The sequence below is a fragment of the Nannobrachium achirus genome, assembly GCF_963921795.1.
Source record: "Nannobrachium achirus genome assembly, chromosome: 20".
Lineage (NCBI taxonomy): Eukaryota > Metazoa > Chordata > Actinopteri > Myctophiformes > Myctophidae > Nannobrachium > Nannobrachium achirus.
The window spans coordinates 49721439-49742131 of record NC_137827.1 but is presented as its reverse complement, the minus strand read 5'-3'; the positions used below and the strand labels follow the sequence as shown (position 1 = coordinate 49742131).

The window sequence follows — 20693 nt, the reverse complement described above, 5'->3', positions numbered from 1 at the left end:
AACCGCTGCCTACGTCCGTCTAGTAGTGGTTGTATCCTGTTATAAACTGACAGATAGGAAGGAACGCGCACCGGAGAATCGGGGTCGCGCACCACCAGTGTTGGAAAGTAACTACAGTATTTGTCATGTAGGCTACTCAAGTACTGTACTTATAAGTACAATTTTGAGGTATTTTTTACTTTACTTGGGTATTTCCAATTTCCAATACTTTTACTTCTACTCCACTACATCTCGGAGGCAAATATTGTAGGCTACCTTTACTTATTTGAGCACTTAATAGTTAGTTACTTTGTAGATTTTGATTATTATTTACTACTACATTACATTGATTAACCAAGCCCTATACATTTTGACCACATGAAAATAGCTGAAATACAAGCTCACATTTGTCGCGATGCAACACACATTGTGAGCTTGTAGGTAGATCTGCTATTTTCAAAAGATCTTTAACTTGAAATTGGGCATTCTGTTTAAAGAGGACTTTTACTTTTCGTAATTTAAGTAGCCTACATTTTTATGCCAATACGTTTGTACTTTTACTCAAGTAGCCTACATTTTTAATTAAGGACTTTTTTGTGACTATCTATATCTACATAATATTTCTATATAGGTCTATAGGGTTAGTTTTTCTATAGGCCTACTGCAGTTTCTATAAAGTACATTTGGGTACTTTTTGGGGGTATTATTATATTTTCTTATAAATATTGCACTACATGTGACAAAAATACCCTACTTCTGCAACACAATCTCAAGATAGACAGACAGACAGACAGACAGACAGACAGACAGACAGACAGACAGACAGACAGACAGACAGACAGACAGACAGAAAAAAGTTACAAACCACTTGAAGACATTCTCACATTTTATTTGATAAACAATCACCTGAAAAAGGTTAATGGTCAAAATAGCTCATCTTAAATATGGGAATATCCATTTTCATCAAAATATAAATTCTTGTAAAATATTTAGCTTAGGGCTATCTCTTTCCACGTTTGTTGTTCTAACCATTACAGTGATTGTTATCAATACACATTTGTCAACACAAGAAAAAAAATCTTTACAGTTATAGAGCAATCAAATACAGAAAGACACAAACATCCACATAAAAGGATAAGCCATTATTTAGACCTGACAGCCTACATACATACATACATGAGTCAGTTGTCTTTATAGGGCACAGTTTGACATTAAATATTGCCTATAAAATGCAATAATTTCAACTACAATTTGGCTCATGTCTGAAAACTGTTGAAATTTGCACAACGTAATGCAGAAATCCTTCCTTAAAAACACAGTATTCTAAAATAACACAGCAATGCTGTAGAGCAGTGGTTCTCTTTTCAGACTGTGACCCCCAAAATATTTCATATTTGAACTGGGGACCCCCCACCAGGACAAGCACTTGGAATTGTAGGAGTTACTTTTAGTTTGACTCGGTTCCACAGATCAACATGGGGGTCCTGACCCACAGGTTGAGAATCAGTGCTGTAGAGGCCTACTTCTCCAACTCAGGAACCAACCAACAATCAGTATGTTCTCAAATTGACCTTTTGCAAAAGCCCCACCCACCTTAGTTGCTGCTGTTATGGCCATCAAATGCAGATTTGTAAATGAGAGTTAATTCCCGCAAGCCATTTCTTTTTAGTGAGCGCTTCATTTTGGTTCACCCCTTGTCACGTCATCAAGACAGTTGGCAAGACATAGTGGACGGATTAGGTTATCATGTGAAGCAAAATGAGCGCTCCTGTGTAGCAGAGTTTAGCTTGAAGCCCAAAAGACACATTTTCCCTCTGTTCAAGGTGCGATTCCCTCTCGACATGTTTGCTTTCCAGGTTCCCGTACCGGGTTGGAATCGTTGTTACGCCTGCCCTGCATGTGCCTCTGCTACGGTCACAGTGTTTACTTTGGAGGCTGGCTTTTGGGGATGACTGGTTATGGTTTGGGAAAATTGGGAACACACAAGAGTGGGAAAATATCACATCATTACAGCTGGCATGGCCCAAACAAGATGGACCTTTCTTCTCAGAGGACTGCTGCGGCTCCGCTCTGAGTTGTGAACGTTTAGACCCACACACAGAGCTTAAACAGGGATGTTCCCACAGATCTCAGCTGTTTGTTTACATCAACATGCTTTGCCTTTGACATACCAATATGCAGTGGAGGAAGGAATTCATAATATTCAAACGAGAACAAAGGGTACACAACAAAATGCAAAAGCATAGAGCTCTAAAATAATGAGAAAGCCCATGAACTCATCCTAATATGCAACCAAGATCTGTATTCTTTTTGCTCTGTGGACTATAGTCATCTTCTTACACACCGTTTCCGAATTTTGCAAAAGCTTGAAGGAGCTTCTGCACAAAAGCAAGCAGCTTGTTGGAAAGAATGTTTGGGGCAGAGTTTTGTCAAAGGTCAATTGTCATTTTCAAAATGATCCAACAGAGGGCAGCAAAGTGCTGTGGAGAGTGAAAGTGGCAACAGATGAGATTCACAGCCAAGCCAATTTTCATGTAAATAGTACTGTTCTAAAATGCTTAAAATCCGTTTTATGACCACCCATAATCAAAATGTGATTTACCTCCTGTATTAACAATCATTTTGTCAGCATAGCTGTCACCTTTACAAATGGCCAGCATCTAATTTCACAAAATGAAAAATAAGAAATAAAAAACAAATGCGAGAGAAAAAACGATCCCTGTGCCTGCATACCATCATGAACAAATGAGAAGGCCTATGCTTTAAAACAGGTCTCGCGATGATGGACATGGTCAATTCACATAATACACAGTAGCTTGTTAAGCAGAAGAGAACAGAAGCATAAGTACCAAACAACAACATAAATCCATTCCAGACCTGTCCACACAAGGCAATGTGCATCAATGGTAATAGTAATAATAATCATAATAGCCTACAGTCTGTATCCCTGAATGCACTCAAAAGTTCCCATGAGTGACAACAACAATAAAAACAACACGATGAGAACAAAGAGCCTATAGCTGGAGCCTCTCATGTCAGCATACAGTAAAGGCAGTGAGGCTTTAACAGAGCAGAGGTGCTGTTTGACCCTGACTTTGACCCATTGCCCAGGACCCTGTCAACCCTACTCTACTGCTCAGCTGCACTGATGTGACTTAGCACTGGTGCTGGGATGAAAAAGGATCCCGCCTCTTACAGCAAAAATAATGCATTTCCAACTTCGGTTTTGAATCAAGAAGAGAAGGTTAAGAAAATTAGTTCCCCTGGTAAGCCTGAACAGACAAGTTCCAGGTCACCTACTTGATCCACACGCCCGTGCATCAAATATATCCTTTTCACCGGTTCTTTGACAAGAGACACGTATGCGGCACTCGAGGCAGCGCCCAGTCAGCCATTGTCATCAAGGTTGCAAAGCAGGACCTGGTGCGTGCGGTTGGGAGGCAGGCCGGGGCAGGAGCCCAGGCTGTAGAGGCAGGTGCCTGAAGGGTAGTAGGGCACCAGGCGGTAGCGCGCAGGCAACTCCTCCAGTCCAAACGGCTGGGAGCAACAGTCCGCGACCAACACCTTCACCCGCTTCCGGTCCGAGTAAATCAGCCTCTGCTGTCGCCCCCCCGACGGACCCCTTCTCACCACCACAGTTCCCCTTCTCCCTCCTCCTCCTCTCCCCCCATGTCTCCTCCCATCCTCCTCCTCCTCTAAATCCAGCTCTTCTTCCTCTTCTTCTTCTTCCTCTTCTTCCTGCTCCTCTGCTTCCGGCTCCTCCTCTTCCTCATGGTGGATCTTCCTCAGCAGGTTGTTGATGAGGACAGAGCGGCGGAGGTAAGCCTCGGGGTCCTCCAGGAACCTCAGCTTCTCCAGGGACAGCTTCAGGATGCAGCTCCGGTCCTCCTGCAGGACCAGGTGCTGAGAGAGACAGACCTTTTTTTCAGCGGCTTCGAATGCTACCAACGCACTGAATGGGAATTTGTCACGTCTTTTCAGACCTTTGAATGGTGCAGTAGGTTCAGATACTGAGCTGCCAGTAGGTCGCTGTCACCATTAAATGCGTGAGACGACGCGCCTCCGTCATGGTCAATAAATATTTCTACCACTTTTTGTGGTCACATGCGTCATGGTCAATAAATATTTCTACCACTTTTTGTGGTCACATGTTCAGATACTGGATTCTGATTGGCTTAAATCAGTGGTAAATCAGTCAACAACCTTGAGTTGGCTCATGGACCCCGCCCACTGTTGTGTTGCAGTTGTAACATTTCCAAGATCAGTGCTAGTTACAACTTACAACTGTGTTTTATATGGTAGAAGTGGTAGAAAAGCAATTTACCATTCGAGGGTTGTTGGCTGATTTACCACTGTATCAGGGATGTTTGGCACTCAGCTTCGCCTCGTGCCACAACCCTGAAACAGTGGTAAATCAGCCAACAACCCACTCCCTCTCATGGTAAATGGCTTACACTTTATACGGCCGAGCTACTGAGCCCCGTTGGTAGGTCTCCCAATCAATGTGATTAACCTACCCTGTAGCTCTGTATCTCAGCTACTGCACCATTCAAAGGTCTGAAAAGACGTGACAAATTCCCATTCAGTGCGTTATTGATATCATTCGAATGGGGTTGCCTTTTTACAGTCACACAATTGCAATTTGGGCCGTTACTCAAAACTGATGTGTTTGCGTTCACCACGTTGGCATTTATTCCCCTCAGCATTCCTAATTTGATTTGATTTGATTCCTTATTTGATGCCAGAAAACTAATAATAGAAGAAGGGAGTGAAAGTGGGATGAAAGGATTAATAAACAAACAGCGAAATGCAGGATAAACAGTAAAATTGTCATTGCTAATGTATTCATTTCCAACTCTGAAAGAATGCAGCATTTGTGGGATGAGATGGGAACAGGGTGGATGCAGTTAAACCAGTAGGTGAAGAGAAAGGACAGAAAGAGGTAGAAAATGTAAGTTGAAAAATCGTTAAAGGAAAGGAAGTGATCACCCTTCTGTGAATAAATGACATTGACAGCTGCAGAGACATTCACTAAATATTAATATGATTAATCATTGAGATCAATAGAATACTGTACGTCTAATCATATACTGTGTTTTAGAACCTCTGGTCTACAGCTGAAGAATCACTGGGCTTTGGTCATCAAAGTGCTAATTAGAATAGGATTTGGTGGGTGCAAAGGATGGATGGATGGATGGATGGATGGATGGATGGATGGATGGAAGACTGGCAGACAAACTATAGTGAAGTGATGGGCTGGATGGAATATTCGCACAAAATGGAACAGCAAGCTTTTTTTGTTTTACCTTTTGAAAATATCCCTGTAGGTGTCCATGTAAATCCTCCTCTTCCGCATACTTCCTCTTGAAGTAGGCAACTTTCGACGTTGTTGAATGGGTTGATCTGCTCTCACAGGGAAGCAAGCGCTGAAAACCAAATTTGGAAAAAGAACTGTGTTGGTTTTCGAGAATAATCAAACCAACAATCAAACCAAAACTTTATAAAATAAAAACAAAGAACATCAGGGTCTATAATGAAAAATATATATAATAATAATAAACACAGACACATTTATATATTTAGAGATGAAAACGAATCCCAGCTCTGCTCTATGACTAGGCGCGGGGAGATATTGGAGCGCCCACAAAAGTTGGGAGACAGTAAATTACATAAGAGCTCAGGCTGAGACAGCGGTGTCCTTGTAAGCAGAGCTTAGCAGCAATGTATTACCTGATGCTGTCAGCCCACAACAGCCAATGAGCTCTGTGACCAGGGTGTTGATTAGTGGGTCTGCTCTGTTCTCTCTGTCTGCTGGACCATCAGGAGGGAAGAGGGAGCACCGGAGGAGGAGGAGGAGAGAGAGAGAGAGAGACAGATGGAGAAAGATGAAGGACAATGAATGAGCGTATATAGGGGGGCATCGCGAGAAAAGAGAGGTGGTGAGGTAGAAATGAAAGAATAGTGTGTGTGTCCGTGTGTGTGTGTGTGTGTGTGTGTGTGTGTGTGTGTGTGTGTGTGTGTGTGTGTGTGTGTGTGTGTGTGTGTGTGTGTGTGTGTGTGTGTGTGTGTGCGTGCGTGCGTGTGCGCGTGCGTGCGTGTGTGTGTGTGTGTGTGAGAGAGAATGAATGAATGAAAGAGTGGGAGCGAGACAGAAACAGAAAGAGAGAGGAAGGAAGGAAGTGGTGAAAGAAAGAGATAAAAAAGGTGTGACGGCAAAGAGGAAAATAAACACATAAGAAGACAGATCAAATGAAACCAGAAACACAGCTCAATCACTTTCTGAATAGCGTGTATAGCTTTGTGCTCCACTCTGACTCTATTCTGTAATCACTTATTTGACTGCAGCGCTCGTTCCGTGGGAAGATAATGCATTGCATATTGAATTTGAGTAAGCCTATGTGTGCGTGGGACGCAAGTAGGCTATGTGTAAAATGTAGGCTACTGTAGGTGTGTGTGCTGCCTGCCACACACAGAGCAGCACCTGCTGTTTCCTTTCTCTTTGGTGCCATGTTTTTTGATGAATGAAAATAAAAAAAGAAGAATTAAAAAGCAAAACGTTTGCTTAGGCTGGTGTCATGCTAATATGTTTACGGCTTTACTACAATTTGAAAAATTGCAATGCGTGTTATTTAAGATGCAAACAATGAACGGTCTAAAAACGAATCTTATTAAATGAATTGAAATTCACGTCAAGTTTGTTAGGGCATTGCTTCTCAACGTGGGCTCCGGGGACCCCCAGGGGTTCTTGAGGGAGCTAAATGATAGGGTAGTGAGTAACCAAATGGACCTGTAACTCTGAGAGTGAAGATTGATTTTGCAATATAAAAAATTGGGGTCTCAGAGATGGAATGCCATTAAATGGGGGTCCTTAACAGCCCTTATGCATGGGTCCTTGAAATTACAATATTTGAGAATAGAGCTGTAAAAAAAGTCTCTTATGGGGGTCCCTGGCATATCTTTTCAAATGGGGGTCCGCGGGCTATTATAAGTGTCAATTTGGGGGTCCTTGACTTGAAAAGGTTTGAGAACCACTGATTTAAGATGCAATGAATTGTCTAAAAATAAATCCTGTTAAATTAGGCTAATTGAAATCCACGTCAAGTGTGTTATCTCACCTGATGACAACGTCCAGGAGTTAGAAAGCTTCCCAGTGGAGTGGAGTCTCGACGATCCTCTGGATGCATCCAATAATATTCCAGTGATAATTTGACAGTAGCCAGCCTAGATATCTCCGTGCAACATTTACCGTCTGCGCCGATCCACCCTGTTACTGCTCGCCTTGCCCGTGAAGTTTATCTATTTGCGATCCACATCACTTGAGTTCACACCCACCCAGACGCCGTACCGTACATCACCGTTTACAATAATCCGTTCGGAGTACACCCACCTCCCCAACCCAACACACTGCTCCTCTCCTCCCTCCCCGGGTCTTAAAATATCCCTTTCAGTGCAACAAGCAACAAACATCGCTCTCAGTGCGACCTCATTGGTCTTCGCCAGAAGCAGATGTTTCCTGTTGCTAGGAGACGTCACTAAGCGACGATGATGACGCTCCATCACTCTCCTCCTCAACGCTCTCATTCTTCTTCTTCTCCTCCGTGGTCCTGCCCCTCTGGCAGTGGCGTCAGTTCAGAAAAAGCTAAGGTATGGCAACATGACTCGCGCGCGTGTAAGACACCAGTCATGTTGCCATACCTTAGCAACAGGCACGATGAAAAGTACATTTTATTATTTCTCCCTGTAGCCAATGTATGGCAGCTGCCATAGCTTGCCATACCCAATTGACGCCTCTGCCCCTCTGGATGGCGCTAATCTAGAACAGGGGTTCTCAACCTGTGGGTCGGGATCCCCAGGGGGGTCCCCAAATTATTTTTGTGGGGTCCCCAGATGATTAAGTTAATGTGCAACATTATTTTCTCTCTCAACAGTCAACAAACCAACATAAAGTTTAAGTCCTAAAGTGACAATTTAACGACTTTTTAATGCCTCTAAAATGACAAATTAAACAAATTGTGAAATATTAGAGGCAGAAATTGTGAAGCGTTGTGAGCATGTGGATCGGCTATTTTCACATAGAACCGTGTTATACAAAATGTAATGCCTCAACTCTTTAATGCGCGTCAGGATGGGGGGGTCCCCAGCAGGGCCGGATCTAGGCATAGGCAAGGGGGTGCAATGCCCCCCTAAATGCCCTGTCTGCCCCACCAAACATGATGGCATGCAAAAATCTAAAAATTCTAAAATATTAAACTATTTGAAATGTTATAGATAGATAGATACCTTTATTATTATGGATAGATAAACTGATAAGATATTAGAGAGAGAGAGAGAGAGAGAGAGAGAGAGAGAGAGAGAGGAGAGAGAGAGAGAGAGATAGATAGGTGCAAGACATGTTGCATGTTATAGGTATAAGTGTGCCAAAATGCTTAGTTTTCTATGCTTTAGGCGGTTTGTCCCCCCATTTTTTCCCGCCCACGCCGCATAGCGGCATGGGCTGGAGGTGACCCCCTATAATTTCTTCCTGCCCCACCTAGTGCTAAAGGCTAGATCCGGCCCTGGTCCCCAGTTAAAATATGATTATTTTGGGGGTCACAGCCTGATGAGAACCACTGATCTAGAAGTGGTGTAAAGTAACTAAGTACATTTACTCAAGTAGGCCTATACTGTACTTAAGTACAAGTTTGGATACTTTTACTTTACTGGAGTATTTCCAATTTTCAGTACTTTTACTTCTATCCCACTACATCTTGGAGACAAATATTGTACTTTTACTCCACTACAATTATTTGTACAACTTTAGATTTTGTTTTGTAGATTTAGATTATTATCACAAATTCAACCTCACATTTTGGACATTTGAAAAGCCGATCTACAAAGCTTATAATGTTCCACGATGCAACACATTGTGAGCTTGTAGATCGTCTATTTTCAAATGATTTGTATACATTTTCAACATCTGAGAACTGGTGAAATGGGACATTGTTCATATGATTAGGCTAGTTAACTTTTCTACTTTTTTTGCCACCCTGAATGGTGCTGCGCCTACTTTCCAATTTCTCAACCTTTTTTCTGCATGGGCACACTTTTCATGTCCAAAGAATCCATGGGCACACCAACATAATACGCGGGTGTAAATATTGACTGTCACTGTTGGGAAGAAACCATGTATCTCCAAGTTTCAAATGTGTATGTTTCTTCGCAAAGTAAAGCCCTGCTTCGTCATACAAGGCTGTCGCACAACAGTAGTGAAAACTAGTTTAAATCATTTTTAAAATGCTAAATACAATACTGGCTTTCAAGCAGTTTCAAGGGGCACACTTGACCCTTCTCAGGGGCACACCAAAGGTCCCCAGGCACAGGTTGAGAAACACTGATCTAGACCACCTGCTATAGCCTAATCCTTACTCTGGGTCAAGTAAAGTGGGTGTCATGATTAGGACTGCATGTGCATGTCAGACTGACATTTACTGTATCTGCTTGACCAGTTGGCCTAAAACATATTTGTTTATTCACTCTTAAGATAATAAGTGTCTTATTTGCGACTGCATAAGCAGCACATACTGCTGCACTTGAACCACATGATGACATGACATCAACTGCTTTATCAGATAGAACAGACGGATGTCTGTGTTGTTTTACATCTCATATCTACCGGACATACAGTATTCTCTATAATAATTACACTTTTTAGAACTTGTATGATAATGTGATAGGCTACTGCCTGCCTGGTGTCTGACTCAGAACCATCACTCTCCATCCTGGGAGACTCCTAGAACCAATGGAATCTAAATTCACAACAGTGAGATTGGTATAATTGGCTTTTTGTTTTGGTACACAGATGTTTTTTTTCGTTTTTTTTCTTTTTCTTTTCAAAAGTTTTTAAATGTCTTTATTTCTTTCACAATCTTTCACCATTATTATTCATTTCTCAAAAATAACATGTCACATTGCGACATGTTGTAAGCATATTCAAATATTTCTGAATAGCAGGAGTATAAAATAGGACTTGAAGGGATATTTCACTTCTTCTTCGTCAGGGCCAGATTAACCCCGTGTGGTGCCCCAGGGTGACCTCAAGTTGAGATATTTGATATTCATTTTATCAGACACGGGCCCTTCCTATACAAACCCATTGTAACTTCAAACTCCATTTTAACTAACCTGACTGCCGCCAGATAGTTGCAGCAGTGCGTAATGCTCTGCCTTACATCTGGGCTCTCTCGGGCAGACTCGATGTAAGGGGCGGGCCATTTTTTGAACTTCTGTAGCAGGTATGTGATTGGATGTGGCCGTCTCTCTGTCACAGTCTGGGAGTGCCAACTCCAACCACTCATATTGGCCTGTCTGCATCCACGTGGTCTGCAATCAGACTCTATTGGCTCAGAGCCGCTCAGAGCCCGCCCGTAGCTGCCGCTGATTGGTCCGGCCCGGGGCTTTACGAGCGTTATCAACTCCCACCGAGAGAGCTCAGATGGTAAAGTAGAGCGGTAGCGCACTACTGCCACCATCTGACGAAAGTCAGGTTACATTTTAACCATGTTAGATTAATAAAAAACACCCATCCAGTGAGACTGATATTATCCTTCTAAGGCTGTTTTTTCAATTACTTTTGAAGTAAAATATCCCTTATGATGGAAAGGACATTCTAAGGCAATATTGGCCACCACTAATGAGCAATCTAGAATTCACATTTATTTCCAACTAAAACACTTCACCCAATCTGTCGTCAAAAAGTGATAACCTCATCCCCATATTAATTCTAATCCACTCTAATCTACACTGCGTGATTTCCTAAGAGTATGTTGGCCAAGGAATTAAACAAGGACAAGCTGTGTTGTTGCTTTTGTGTTTGTTGTAGCTGAATGTTCATATCGGGGGCCTCCCCATCCTCAGAAATTAAGATATCTTAACGCTGTGTACAGCCTGGGAGGGAAGACTGAGGGAAACAGATGGCAGACAGACGTAAACACAACAGGGATCTGTATTTTTTTTTTATTGGCAAGGACAAAACTTGGTACAAAAAGTGCTCTGTTGATGCCATGGTGTCATAGCATGCATGGCTCACACACTGCCGATTGAACAGCCTGACATGGGGCTACACAGTAAAATCCTGGTGTCACTCACCAAAATGTAACCAATTACCGGTACATGCACACACGTACACCTTTGGTTACAAATGGATAATTGACCACTGAGGGTTTTACTGTATACTTAAAGTATCAGCCTAGCTATCACACCTTCCATGCATACAATTAAGTCCTACAACTGTATTCACGTGTACAGTACGTAACGTCTGATAGATTCATGCAATTTGGGAACCTTTATTCACACAGGCGAGTCTTGTTCCCCAGTAGAGGCAATACATTTACATTACAGGCACTTTGTCAGAGAAATTGCAACCCAGAACAATTCATTGAGCATGCAACCATAGAAGTATAATAGAACTAAGCTTTTAGATGTCAAACTAACCTTATTATCTTTAAAAAATATAGAGTAGATATTATAGATTATGTACAGTGACTCTAGACATGCATAAAATACTATATCACAAACTGTGCAGGGAAAAGAAAACGTAAACATTTAGTCTGGTGCATGGTGCCATACATACTGTAGTATGAAGTTTGTAGAATGGGAGCATTGGCAAGGAAGCATGGACTGAGCCCATGTTCAGGTATCATGGAGGTAAACATCCCCAATCATGCCAGGGGTTGCAATTTAATTTTATGAGTTGGTGTCATCCCATAAATGGGATATACTGTATATTTAATGAAGTTTTTATGGTTGCGTATATGTCCTAATATCGGCCATTCCTCCATATAAGGAAAACATTATTCCCCTCTAGTGTCCGTAACTCAAAAATGAACAAAAGTAATAAAAAAAGCATCTTCATAGGATGACAGCAGTTATGTTATGTCACAACTAATCAACACTCCTATTCCTCACACGATAACTTCATGAATACTTGAACTTAACACTTTACATTATCCGCAATATAAACATGAGAAATACATCCACATGTTACGTCCACCCGTTTCCCAGGCTTCTTCCACAGATCAGCTAAAGCGTCACTTAATCCTATCAACGCATAATGAAAAGAAATGTTTACAACAGGCTAGCTATCTATACAAATAAAGGCCAAAAATAAACTCAGGAGAAAATGTGTGGGAGAAAATATATTTGTAATGGCCAAAATACATACATCTTCCTTCATGTGTGTAGCATATCATTCATCTTTGATTTGGTTCAAGTTAGTGCTGTGCCATGAGCACTCTTCCCTGAATCTTCCATTAACAACCTTGTTCATTCTATTCTCTCCGTCACTGGTTCTGAGGTCAACATGTTACTATACAAACTGTAAACGTTTGACTCTTTACGCTGCCCACGTCGTCTCAATTCCAAGGGGAACATTCTCGGCTTCCGAGAGAATTAGCTTTCGGTGTGATATTCGTTGGACGAATAAGAGACATGAAACATGTGTAACTGAGCTGATTAGCGGATTTTGCTCAAGGGACTGCCGCTTGGTTCTGTGAAGTGAGTCATAATTCCTTAAGGGGACGACCGCAATGATGATGATGATAATGTGATGGTGATGATGAGGTCCCTCGCCTCGACTGAAATTCTAATCATGTTTTGTTTGTTTTGTAGAAGCAATGGGTCTCGTTTTCCACATAGGCTCATAATGTGTGTTGATATGGGACGTGGTTGGCGTTGATTTACTCCCACAGCCAGGGACACATAGAGAAGGTGTCCAAATTGCTCATTTACTGTTCAGCTCATGTAATGAAACCGTGCCCAGATGCACCATGAAACCTACAGTTCTTTTGTTTCTTTGTTTTTTTACTAAGTAGATTAATAACGGTAAGTGAAACAAGTGGCATTATCCCTGGATGATCATTACAATTATTTATTTTTTTCACAAAATGCAGGAGGAGCTGGTATACAGAAGAAACAAACATATCTCTCCAGCTCATCTGTTTTCAAACTGTACGCAAACAGGTTCAATATAATCCCCTTTGCTATGACTCGTCACGTTTCAGCGTAATAGCTGTATTGATTTTTATAATAATATGCATATCCGTTAGGCACAATACGTAGTCAAAGTGCATGCTTTACTCTAAAGAGTGTAAACCGAAAATTAGAGACCCTTGTCGGCGCAGGTAGTTCTAAAAAGAACCATGTAATTGTTAATTGTAAAAAAAGAATACATCTTTACTGGGATCTCAGATATGAATATAGAAGAATTAAATCAACTCTGTTGATGTCACCTTTCACAAAGAGATACTTTACATTTGAAAGACTTGACTCCGGTAATAACTAGGATTGTTTTAATTAAGCAAATAGAAGCACTTTTCCCCCTAGTATTTTGTTGCTGTATCATGAACTTTTCGTCCTGCTTGAGAATGTAAACGAGTGTCTTTTTTAGGACGATGGGGAAAAGCTCTCAGGCATTTTATGAACACAGATCGTGACCTGCTGTGACTGTGATGACTACCGTATATGACTTTTTTTTTTGCTATGAAAATGACTGATCTAACCTGGTGCACTGGCAGATAGACTCAGCAAGTACATCCATCTCCCAACAGAGAGGAAAACTGGCCACGATATCTACTATTTAACATAGATTTACTGATTTTTCTAGGATTAATTCACCTTGCCTTGTCCAATGAACCCAAACAGACTGTTCCAAAAGTGGCCAAACCGTGCCCATCTGAATGGCTCAAGTAAACAGCTTCAACAGTAGCCGATTAGACCCCAAGTAACTAGCATGGGGACCACTTAGCTTAACTGTATCCCTCCCTTCTGCAGGAGCCTAGTTTGAGTATTTGAATGAGTATTTACAGTGGTGGCTCAATATGATGTTATTTGTGCCATCTTCTGTATTACCGGTATGTGATTTAGCTACCCCCTGTTCTGTACAGCACTTTGGTCAACAACAGTTGTTATTAAATGTGCTTTATAAATCAATTTGACTGATTTAATTGCCTTTGATACCGTGGTTTACCGTGGTAAACAGTTTTCCTTTTAAGTTAGCTTGTGTCCAGCTTTAACCAGGCCCGTCCACTCCAGTAGGCTTGGGCCGATATATAAGCGAAAATGCACAGAGAAGTGTCCTGATATAGGAACATAATGGAATAATTACTCCATGATGTGATGCAGAGTGGAGCTCCACGATATTTGTTATCATTATGAAATATTTTTCACAGGTTGGGGGGGAAAAATATCCTGCCAACCAAGTATATCGAGATATACAATTTTGGATATCGCCCAAGCCTACTGTCCAGGTTGAAACTGGTTTGACCCAGAGCGCCTGGCAAAATCTTGGTCGCAGACTGGCCACAGCATGACTTTGGCAAATGGAGACAAGGCATACAAGGACATGACAACAGTCAGTTTCAGCAGAGCGCTGTCATGGAATCACCCATTCCTTACCTGATGTTCTTTCAAACATATACATTTATGGCAAACACTGAACACAGCATCCAGAACTTCCTATTCTATGTTTGAGACATGAAGCCTTAATTTGGTACATGTGACAGACAGTATCCACAAGTTTCCGCGGGAGTTTACTGGAGACTATCAGGACCAAACTTCCGGGTTTAACAGCAGACATACAAGCTCACGTCGCGTCGCAGATGCAACCCGTTGTGAGCTTGTAAATCGGCGGCGGAAGATCGATGCAGACGCTTGCGCAATGCACTATGGGGCGTAGGAAACTCGTGGATAGAAGCCAGTATCTGGCGTGGGTCCAGCCTGTGCACACCCTGGCCAAAGGAGACAAGTCGTTAGGGGAAGTGAGAACAGCCTGTTTCGAGAGAGGCCTGTTTGAAGAATCCCTTCAGATTACAGCGGGATGTAATCTGTTCCTCCCTTTTATGGCAGGATTAAGTCATAATAATACCCCATCGTTATGTCAATTCAATCACAACAGTCGAGCCTCTGTCTAAGGCCGGACTCACACATATGCGTGAAACAGCTTCTCCGTATCGTCTGAAAATGAGGGGGGATGGGGTAGTCCAATGCATTGTCAATGGAAGGTTGTTTGGTGTTTTGTCGTTGCCGTGTCTCTAGCTCTTTTGGCCAAGAGACACGGCAACGACAAAAAACCAAACAACCTTCCATTGATAATGCATTGGATCCGCCCCTCCCCCCCTCAATCTCAGACTACACGGACACGATAGCTGTCGCAACTGTGTGTAGGGCGCCTAAGAAAATCCGCCACAGACCTCTGAACAACTGCACGGTTAAAAAAACCTAACATGCCAACAATCCCTCCATCCTCTAGCTGCATAGGTCCGGACACAACCCCCCCCCCCCCACCCCCTATCCATTACCGCCACCTCCTCCCTTCCTCCTAGCCCTCCAGGAGGACGTGCCAGCGGCAGACCTGCTGCCCGCGGCCGTCCTTCATGTCCTGCCAGTGGAGCTGCTCCTCTTCCCCGCTGCTGTTCTGTCCCAGCGCCACCCAGCCCACCATCTCCTTGCGCTTCATGCTGCGCCGGTTGTAGATGGACACCATGAGCGTGACGTCAGAGAGCTGGAACAGCGCCACCTGGAAGACGAAGGTCTCCTTGTAGACGGGGTTGGGCTGGCCCCGGCGCACCGACGTCTTGCACCGAGAGATCTCCTGGCCCACGGAGTTGAGCAGCGTCAGCCTGCCATAGGTGTCTGCAGGGAGGGGAAATGAGAGCGAGGCAAGTTCCAGTTCAGTCAGACAACTCTTAGGATTGAAATAAGTGCTTATTTCTGAGCATAAAAATATAATATTTATTGAGCATACATATCCTTGAGCATATTTTGGCATCAAGGCTCTGTCTCAATTCATTTGTTCCCTGTAAGCATGAAACTATTATAATAAGAAAATCATCTGTCAAATTGTATTACAGGGAAATCATACAAGGGAATCATATGGAAACAGAGCCCGCAGGTGGATGCTAGGTGGTCGTAGGTAGCCTGGCGGTGCCAGCCTCTATCACGAAGAGGGAGAGATTCCATTTCTGAAAGCCTGGTGAGCTCTTAATTGCTCCTTTTGAACTTCAAAGGGGTTGTACAATAACGTAATTGATTGGGCCATACAAGTGTCAAGACCTCGTTAGTGTTCCCTCTAATCAATGAAACTTCAAAGACAACTACCTGTTTGAAGTCTGTCATAGAGGGGAGGGGGAGGGGGGAATGTTTTTGTGTCCACACAGCCTACAGCCCTGATTGGCTAAACTTTTCTGGTGGCTGGTGGAAATGGATTCTCAATTGTGAGGCTCCAGACCACACTACAACACGGTGTGGTGTTTTGCGGCCTGGTTTATCAACCAGGCTAGGTCATAGGAGCACAAACACTTAATAGAGCAGTAAGCAGATTTTAATAGCCTGCCCCAATCTGATGATGTGTGCATGTGACCGATCACCTGATCAGGAGTTGGCGCTACTCTGAGCTGTCGGCCTGAACTAGCTTGTCCAATCTTTTGTTACCAACGCATGCACATACATGCACATGCTTGTGTATACGGTTGCAAAATAAATCCAGAAACAGGTGTCAGTTGTTGTCAAGTGGTACTGTTTGTTCCTGACCTGGAGGTCTGTTGATGGCCAGGTTTCGGAAATGGCTTCCCTTTATGATCTCCACAGACATACGTCCTGTCGTGGCGTTGTAGGACAGGCCCACCAGCAGCTCAGGGACTCCTCCGTGTGTCAGAGACTGGGTGGAGGAGGCACTGTCGCTCTGGGACACCGCAGACAGACTCAGCTGGGAGTCCACACTCTGATGGACACAGAAAGATGGACTTTAACACGTCGGTTGCCATGGCCCAGTTATCACGTCCACAGGCATGTTAACTTTAGCCCCCGCGCTGCAGCAGCCGCGAGTGAGCGAAAAAAATCAGTACAACGGGGGACGTCCAGATCCCATTTTGTATACAAACTCGCTGCAGAAACATGGATATACTGTATCTCCACTTCTTTTCCCATATCGCTTGTTTGGTCAAAACGGCCTGTTTTCTATGGACCATAGCTTACACACAGATCCTCTCGGCTGTATTTCTTCTTCTCTGCGTGAAAGAAAAGACTTTGAACGGCCGTGAACGGGAGCGGCCGTACGGACGGAGGCATCGGAAATCAGGTAAATAAAATAGGATTTGCAAAGGGCAGTCAAAGTGTTAAAGGTGATACACCATGCATTTAAAAAGTATTTATGTCATATTGTTTATGTCCCAAAAACGTTTTTCAAAAGGTTTGAGGCTAAATTACCACTCCTGAATAGAGAGCCTCTCTCATTTTTGAATGGCTCTCAGAGCATTTCAGCTGCAGTACCACCTTTGGCCTGAACTGCGCCACCCCCCCCCCCAAAATCCTTTTGAATTTTTTTTTTTTTTTTTGTGATGACGTCACAATCGGCAGATGACGTCACAATCGGCAGCAAATCTGGACAGCCTGTTTTGAGAACCCGTGGGATACTTTTAACCTCCACCTTCCCAAAACCAGAGAAAGACACAACGGTCAGAAATGGGACTTTGTGAGGATAGAAGGTGCTAGTGGGACCCCAAAAAAAGGTTTTAAAATAGGAAAAGTGAAATTTCATGGTGTATCACCTTTAAAGTAACTGACAAATAAACAGACATAAATAAACAATCTCTCCCCATTCTAATGGACCCCTGACTCTGAGGACCCCAGAGTCACTACAGGGCGTCTTCCAAATCTTTGTGTGATAGAAACCTTTTTTCTCCTTTTTTATTAACCACTTGAACCCTAGTGTCCATTATTCTGAGAACTTAAGCCAAAAATAGCGAGGCACGAGGCGTTGTGACTTGTGAGCTTGTAGATCTGCTATTTTCGGCAAAGAGGTTTTGTAGTTGGGAAAAAGAGCAGACCAAGTACAGAGTGAAAGGTCAAGTCTATTAAGTATTGGCGGTTCAAGTGGTTAAATATCTGAAACATGAATCCAAAATACAATGATGACTGTGCTGTCAAACGATGAAACTCTATGGAATCTATGAAAAGGTTGTGGGGCCCCTGCTTCATCTCTCTCTCAACTAAGGTGTCCTTGGCCTGAAAACGTTGAAGACCCCTGATCTATGGCACTCACTCTGACCTTGCACTTTGTAAGACACTCTGGATAAGAGCACCTGCTACATGCCTAAACTGGAAATCGACTAACTCACACTCACAGTCACAAGCCAGTGTCCCAGGGTTCCCACACATTTTTACAAATTAATTTCCCAAACTTTTCCAAAACTTTTCCAGAATATTTAACCCAATTTCCAGGACTATATAACAATAATTCAGCTCAATAACAAGTCGCTTACTCCTATGTGCAATGCCCAAAGACAGGTAGTGTATGCCAGTGGTTCTCAACTTTTTCAGGCCGTGAACCCCCGAAATAATCATGTTTCAACTGGAGAGCCGGCACCCTGACGAGCACTAAGAGTTGAGGAATTTTGTATAACACGGTTCTATTTTCACAATTTCTGCCTCTAATATTTGACAATTTGGCCAATGTTTAATTTGTCATTTCAGAGGTAAATCAATAACCAAAGACAATGCATAGATATTTTTTCCAGGACCTTCCAGTACCCTTGATAAATTCCAAAACGTTTCCAGTACTGGAAAATTATTTTTCTAATTTCAAAATATTTCCAGGAATTTCATGACCGTGGGAACCCGGAGTGTTATTCTGAGAGTGGAGCCTCTCACCTTCAGGTTGCTGCGTGGCTCCAGCACCAGCGTCATCTCCGTCGTTCCCCCATGGGGGTCGAGTCCCCCGAGTCTGAGCACCTTCTCCCCCATCATGCGCTCGCGGGACATCCTGCCGCCCAGCGCGTACAGACGGAACCTGAGCGCCGACAGGGCCAGGTCTGACGGGTCCAGGCGCGAGAAGCGGAACGTCTCGTTGAAGTGGGGCAGCGCCCCCCGCTGCAGGGAGGTTTTGTGCCGCTGTTTTTTGGCGGGCAGCATGACGGCGTGTACCTGCCACGAGTCCATGCCGCTGCGGCCCTTATCGGGGATGTCCCTTGCAGCGACGACGGTCACCAGGAGCTTCTCGTTGTCGGGGCGATACTCCAGGGAGATGACCAGGTCCCCACATTTGGAGATGGGGGGCCGGGGGTCGGCGCTGACGGGCGGAGGAGAGAGGGGCTCCTCCAATGGGACAGCAGGGTGGTCTTGCTGGGGGAGGTGAAAAAAACATGATACTGGTTGTTATTTGCAAGTCAAGATCAGTGCCTTGCTCAACAGTTCACCCAAATCTCCATAAGACTCTGTTAACTTTCTGATTTGGATGTTCTTGCTGGGAAAGGAAGAGAGTAAAATAACAGAAATAATGAAAGGAAGAGAGCTTTACACACATTCCCCCCATACAAGATTATGGTATACAAAAATCCAGTAAATGTTGAGTGTACATTGTACAAGATGACCCAGATGGTGTTTGTTGTTTGGGTAGGTAGGCAGTAGGCACAGCTCTTTTGATTAGCCTGCAGTGAGTTGTCCAGCTAGTGTGTTCTTTTGACCATGAAACTGGTTTTATGCACAAATGTTCTGAAATTGTTCTTCAATGTTTTATGTTTTTATTGTTCTGCTTTATTGTATTCATGTGTATTTTATTTTTTCTGTTAAGTAACTGTGCTTCATTTTCTGCTCTGTAAAGCACTTTGAGCTGCATTTCATGTCATGAAAGGTGCTATACAAATAAAGCTTTATTATTATTATTATTAAATAATGCCCCTTTCACAAAGTACAATCGTCAGTGTTAACTCAGAGAGGGTACAAGTCAGGGACGTGCTGGCCATTGGGAAAAGCAGGACAACTCCAGGCCGGCCATTAGGAAAAAATTAAAAATAAAATGTCGGCCTTCGTTCCATTTTGGGGGCTGGGCAGCCAACAAAGTAAATCGTCACTGTCGTGCAGAAACCTCGTATCTCCAAGTTTCAAATTTGTAATTTTTTTTTCGCAAAGCAAAGCCCTGCTTCATCATACAAGGCCGTCGCACAAAAGTAGTGAAAACAGCAGATCTACAAGCACACAACGCCTCGCGGTGCGAGGCGTTGTGTGCTTGTAGATCGGCTGTTTTCACTAGTTTAAATAATTTTTAAAATGATAAATACAAAACAAATGGTTTTGGACATACAAGATTTCCACCCGACAACGACGAAATATAACTCATGTAATTGGCCCACTGGCTTGTCACTTTTTCACAAATCTTTGAATTGCGCGCTATATAGAGAAAGAGATCTCTCTCTATAGCGCGCAATGAGGTCCTCTCCAACTCTTTTTCCCGGGCTGAATCAGGGGCCCAGCATGTCCCTGGTACAAGTGGAAGGCTGAACCGAATGGTCCCGTAAGGGTCCATTCGGTTCCAGTTGCACCCTTTTTTTTTGTTAAATTAACACGCAGGATTTGACGGTGCACGTCTGCTGCACACATAGTCTCAGAGGTGAACAGGAAAGGCGATGCCAACAGAGAACAAGATTGAGCAAATCTCCACTCGTTTGCACATTGATTTATGCCAGCCCATATGTTCCAAGAGACCAAGCCATCATAATAATAACCGTAATCATTTCAATGAATAGACTTTCCCTGCGGACTCTGAATCGGAGAAAAAACCTACTCCATCCCCACCCACACAGACGGCACACAATGACACACGCACGCACACACGCGCTCGCACACTACCACGCAGTCAAGCAGCCTCTCTCCTATGGTAAGCAAACAAGACATTGATTATGTCGGTG

General features: G+C 43.3%; 1 protein-coding gene across 1 annotated transcript in view; it reads right to left on the bottom strand.

Annotated features, from left to right (window-relative positions):
• Positions 1-15331: 15331 nt before the first annotated feature.
• syt16 (synaptotagmin XVI) overlaps positions 15332-20693 on the bottom strand; it is a gene marked incomplete at both ends in the record, with an annotated part of 48308 nt that continues 42946 nt past the window's right edge. Inside the window, 3 exons of the mRNA XM_080751126.1 lie at positions 15332-15645; positions 16543-16732; positions 18661-19131. Of these exons, the coding sequence (XP_080607252.1) occupies positions 15332-15645; positions 16543-16732; positions 18661-19131 (975 nt within the window). The remainder of the gene's footprint in view (positions 15646-16542; positions 16733-18660; positions 19132-20693) is intronic.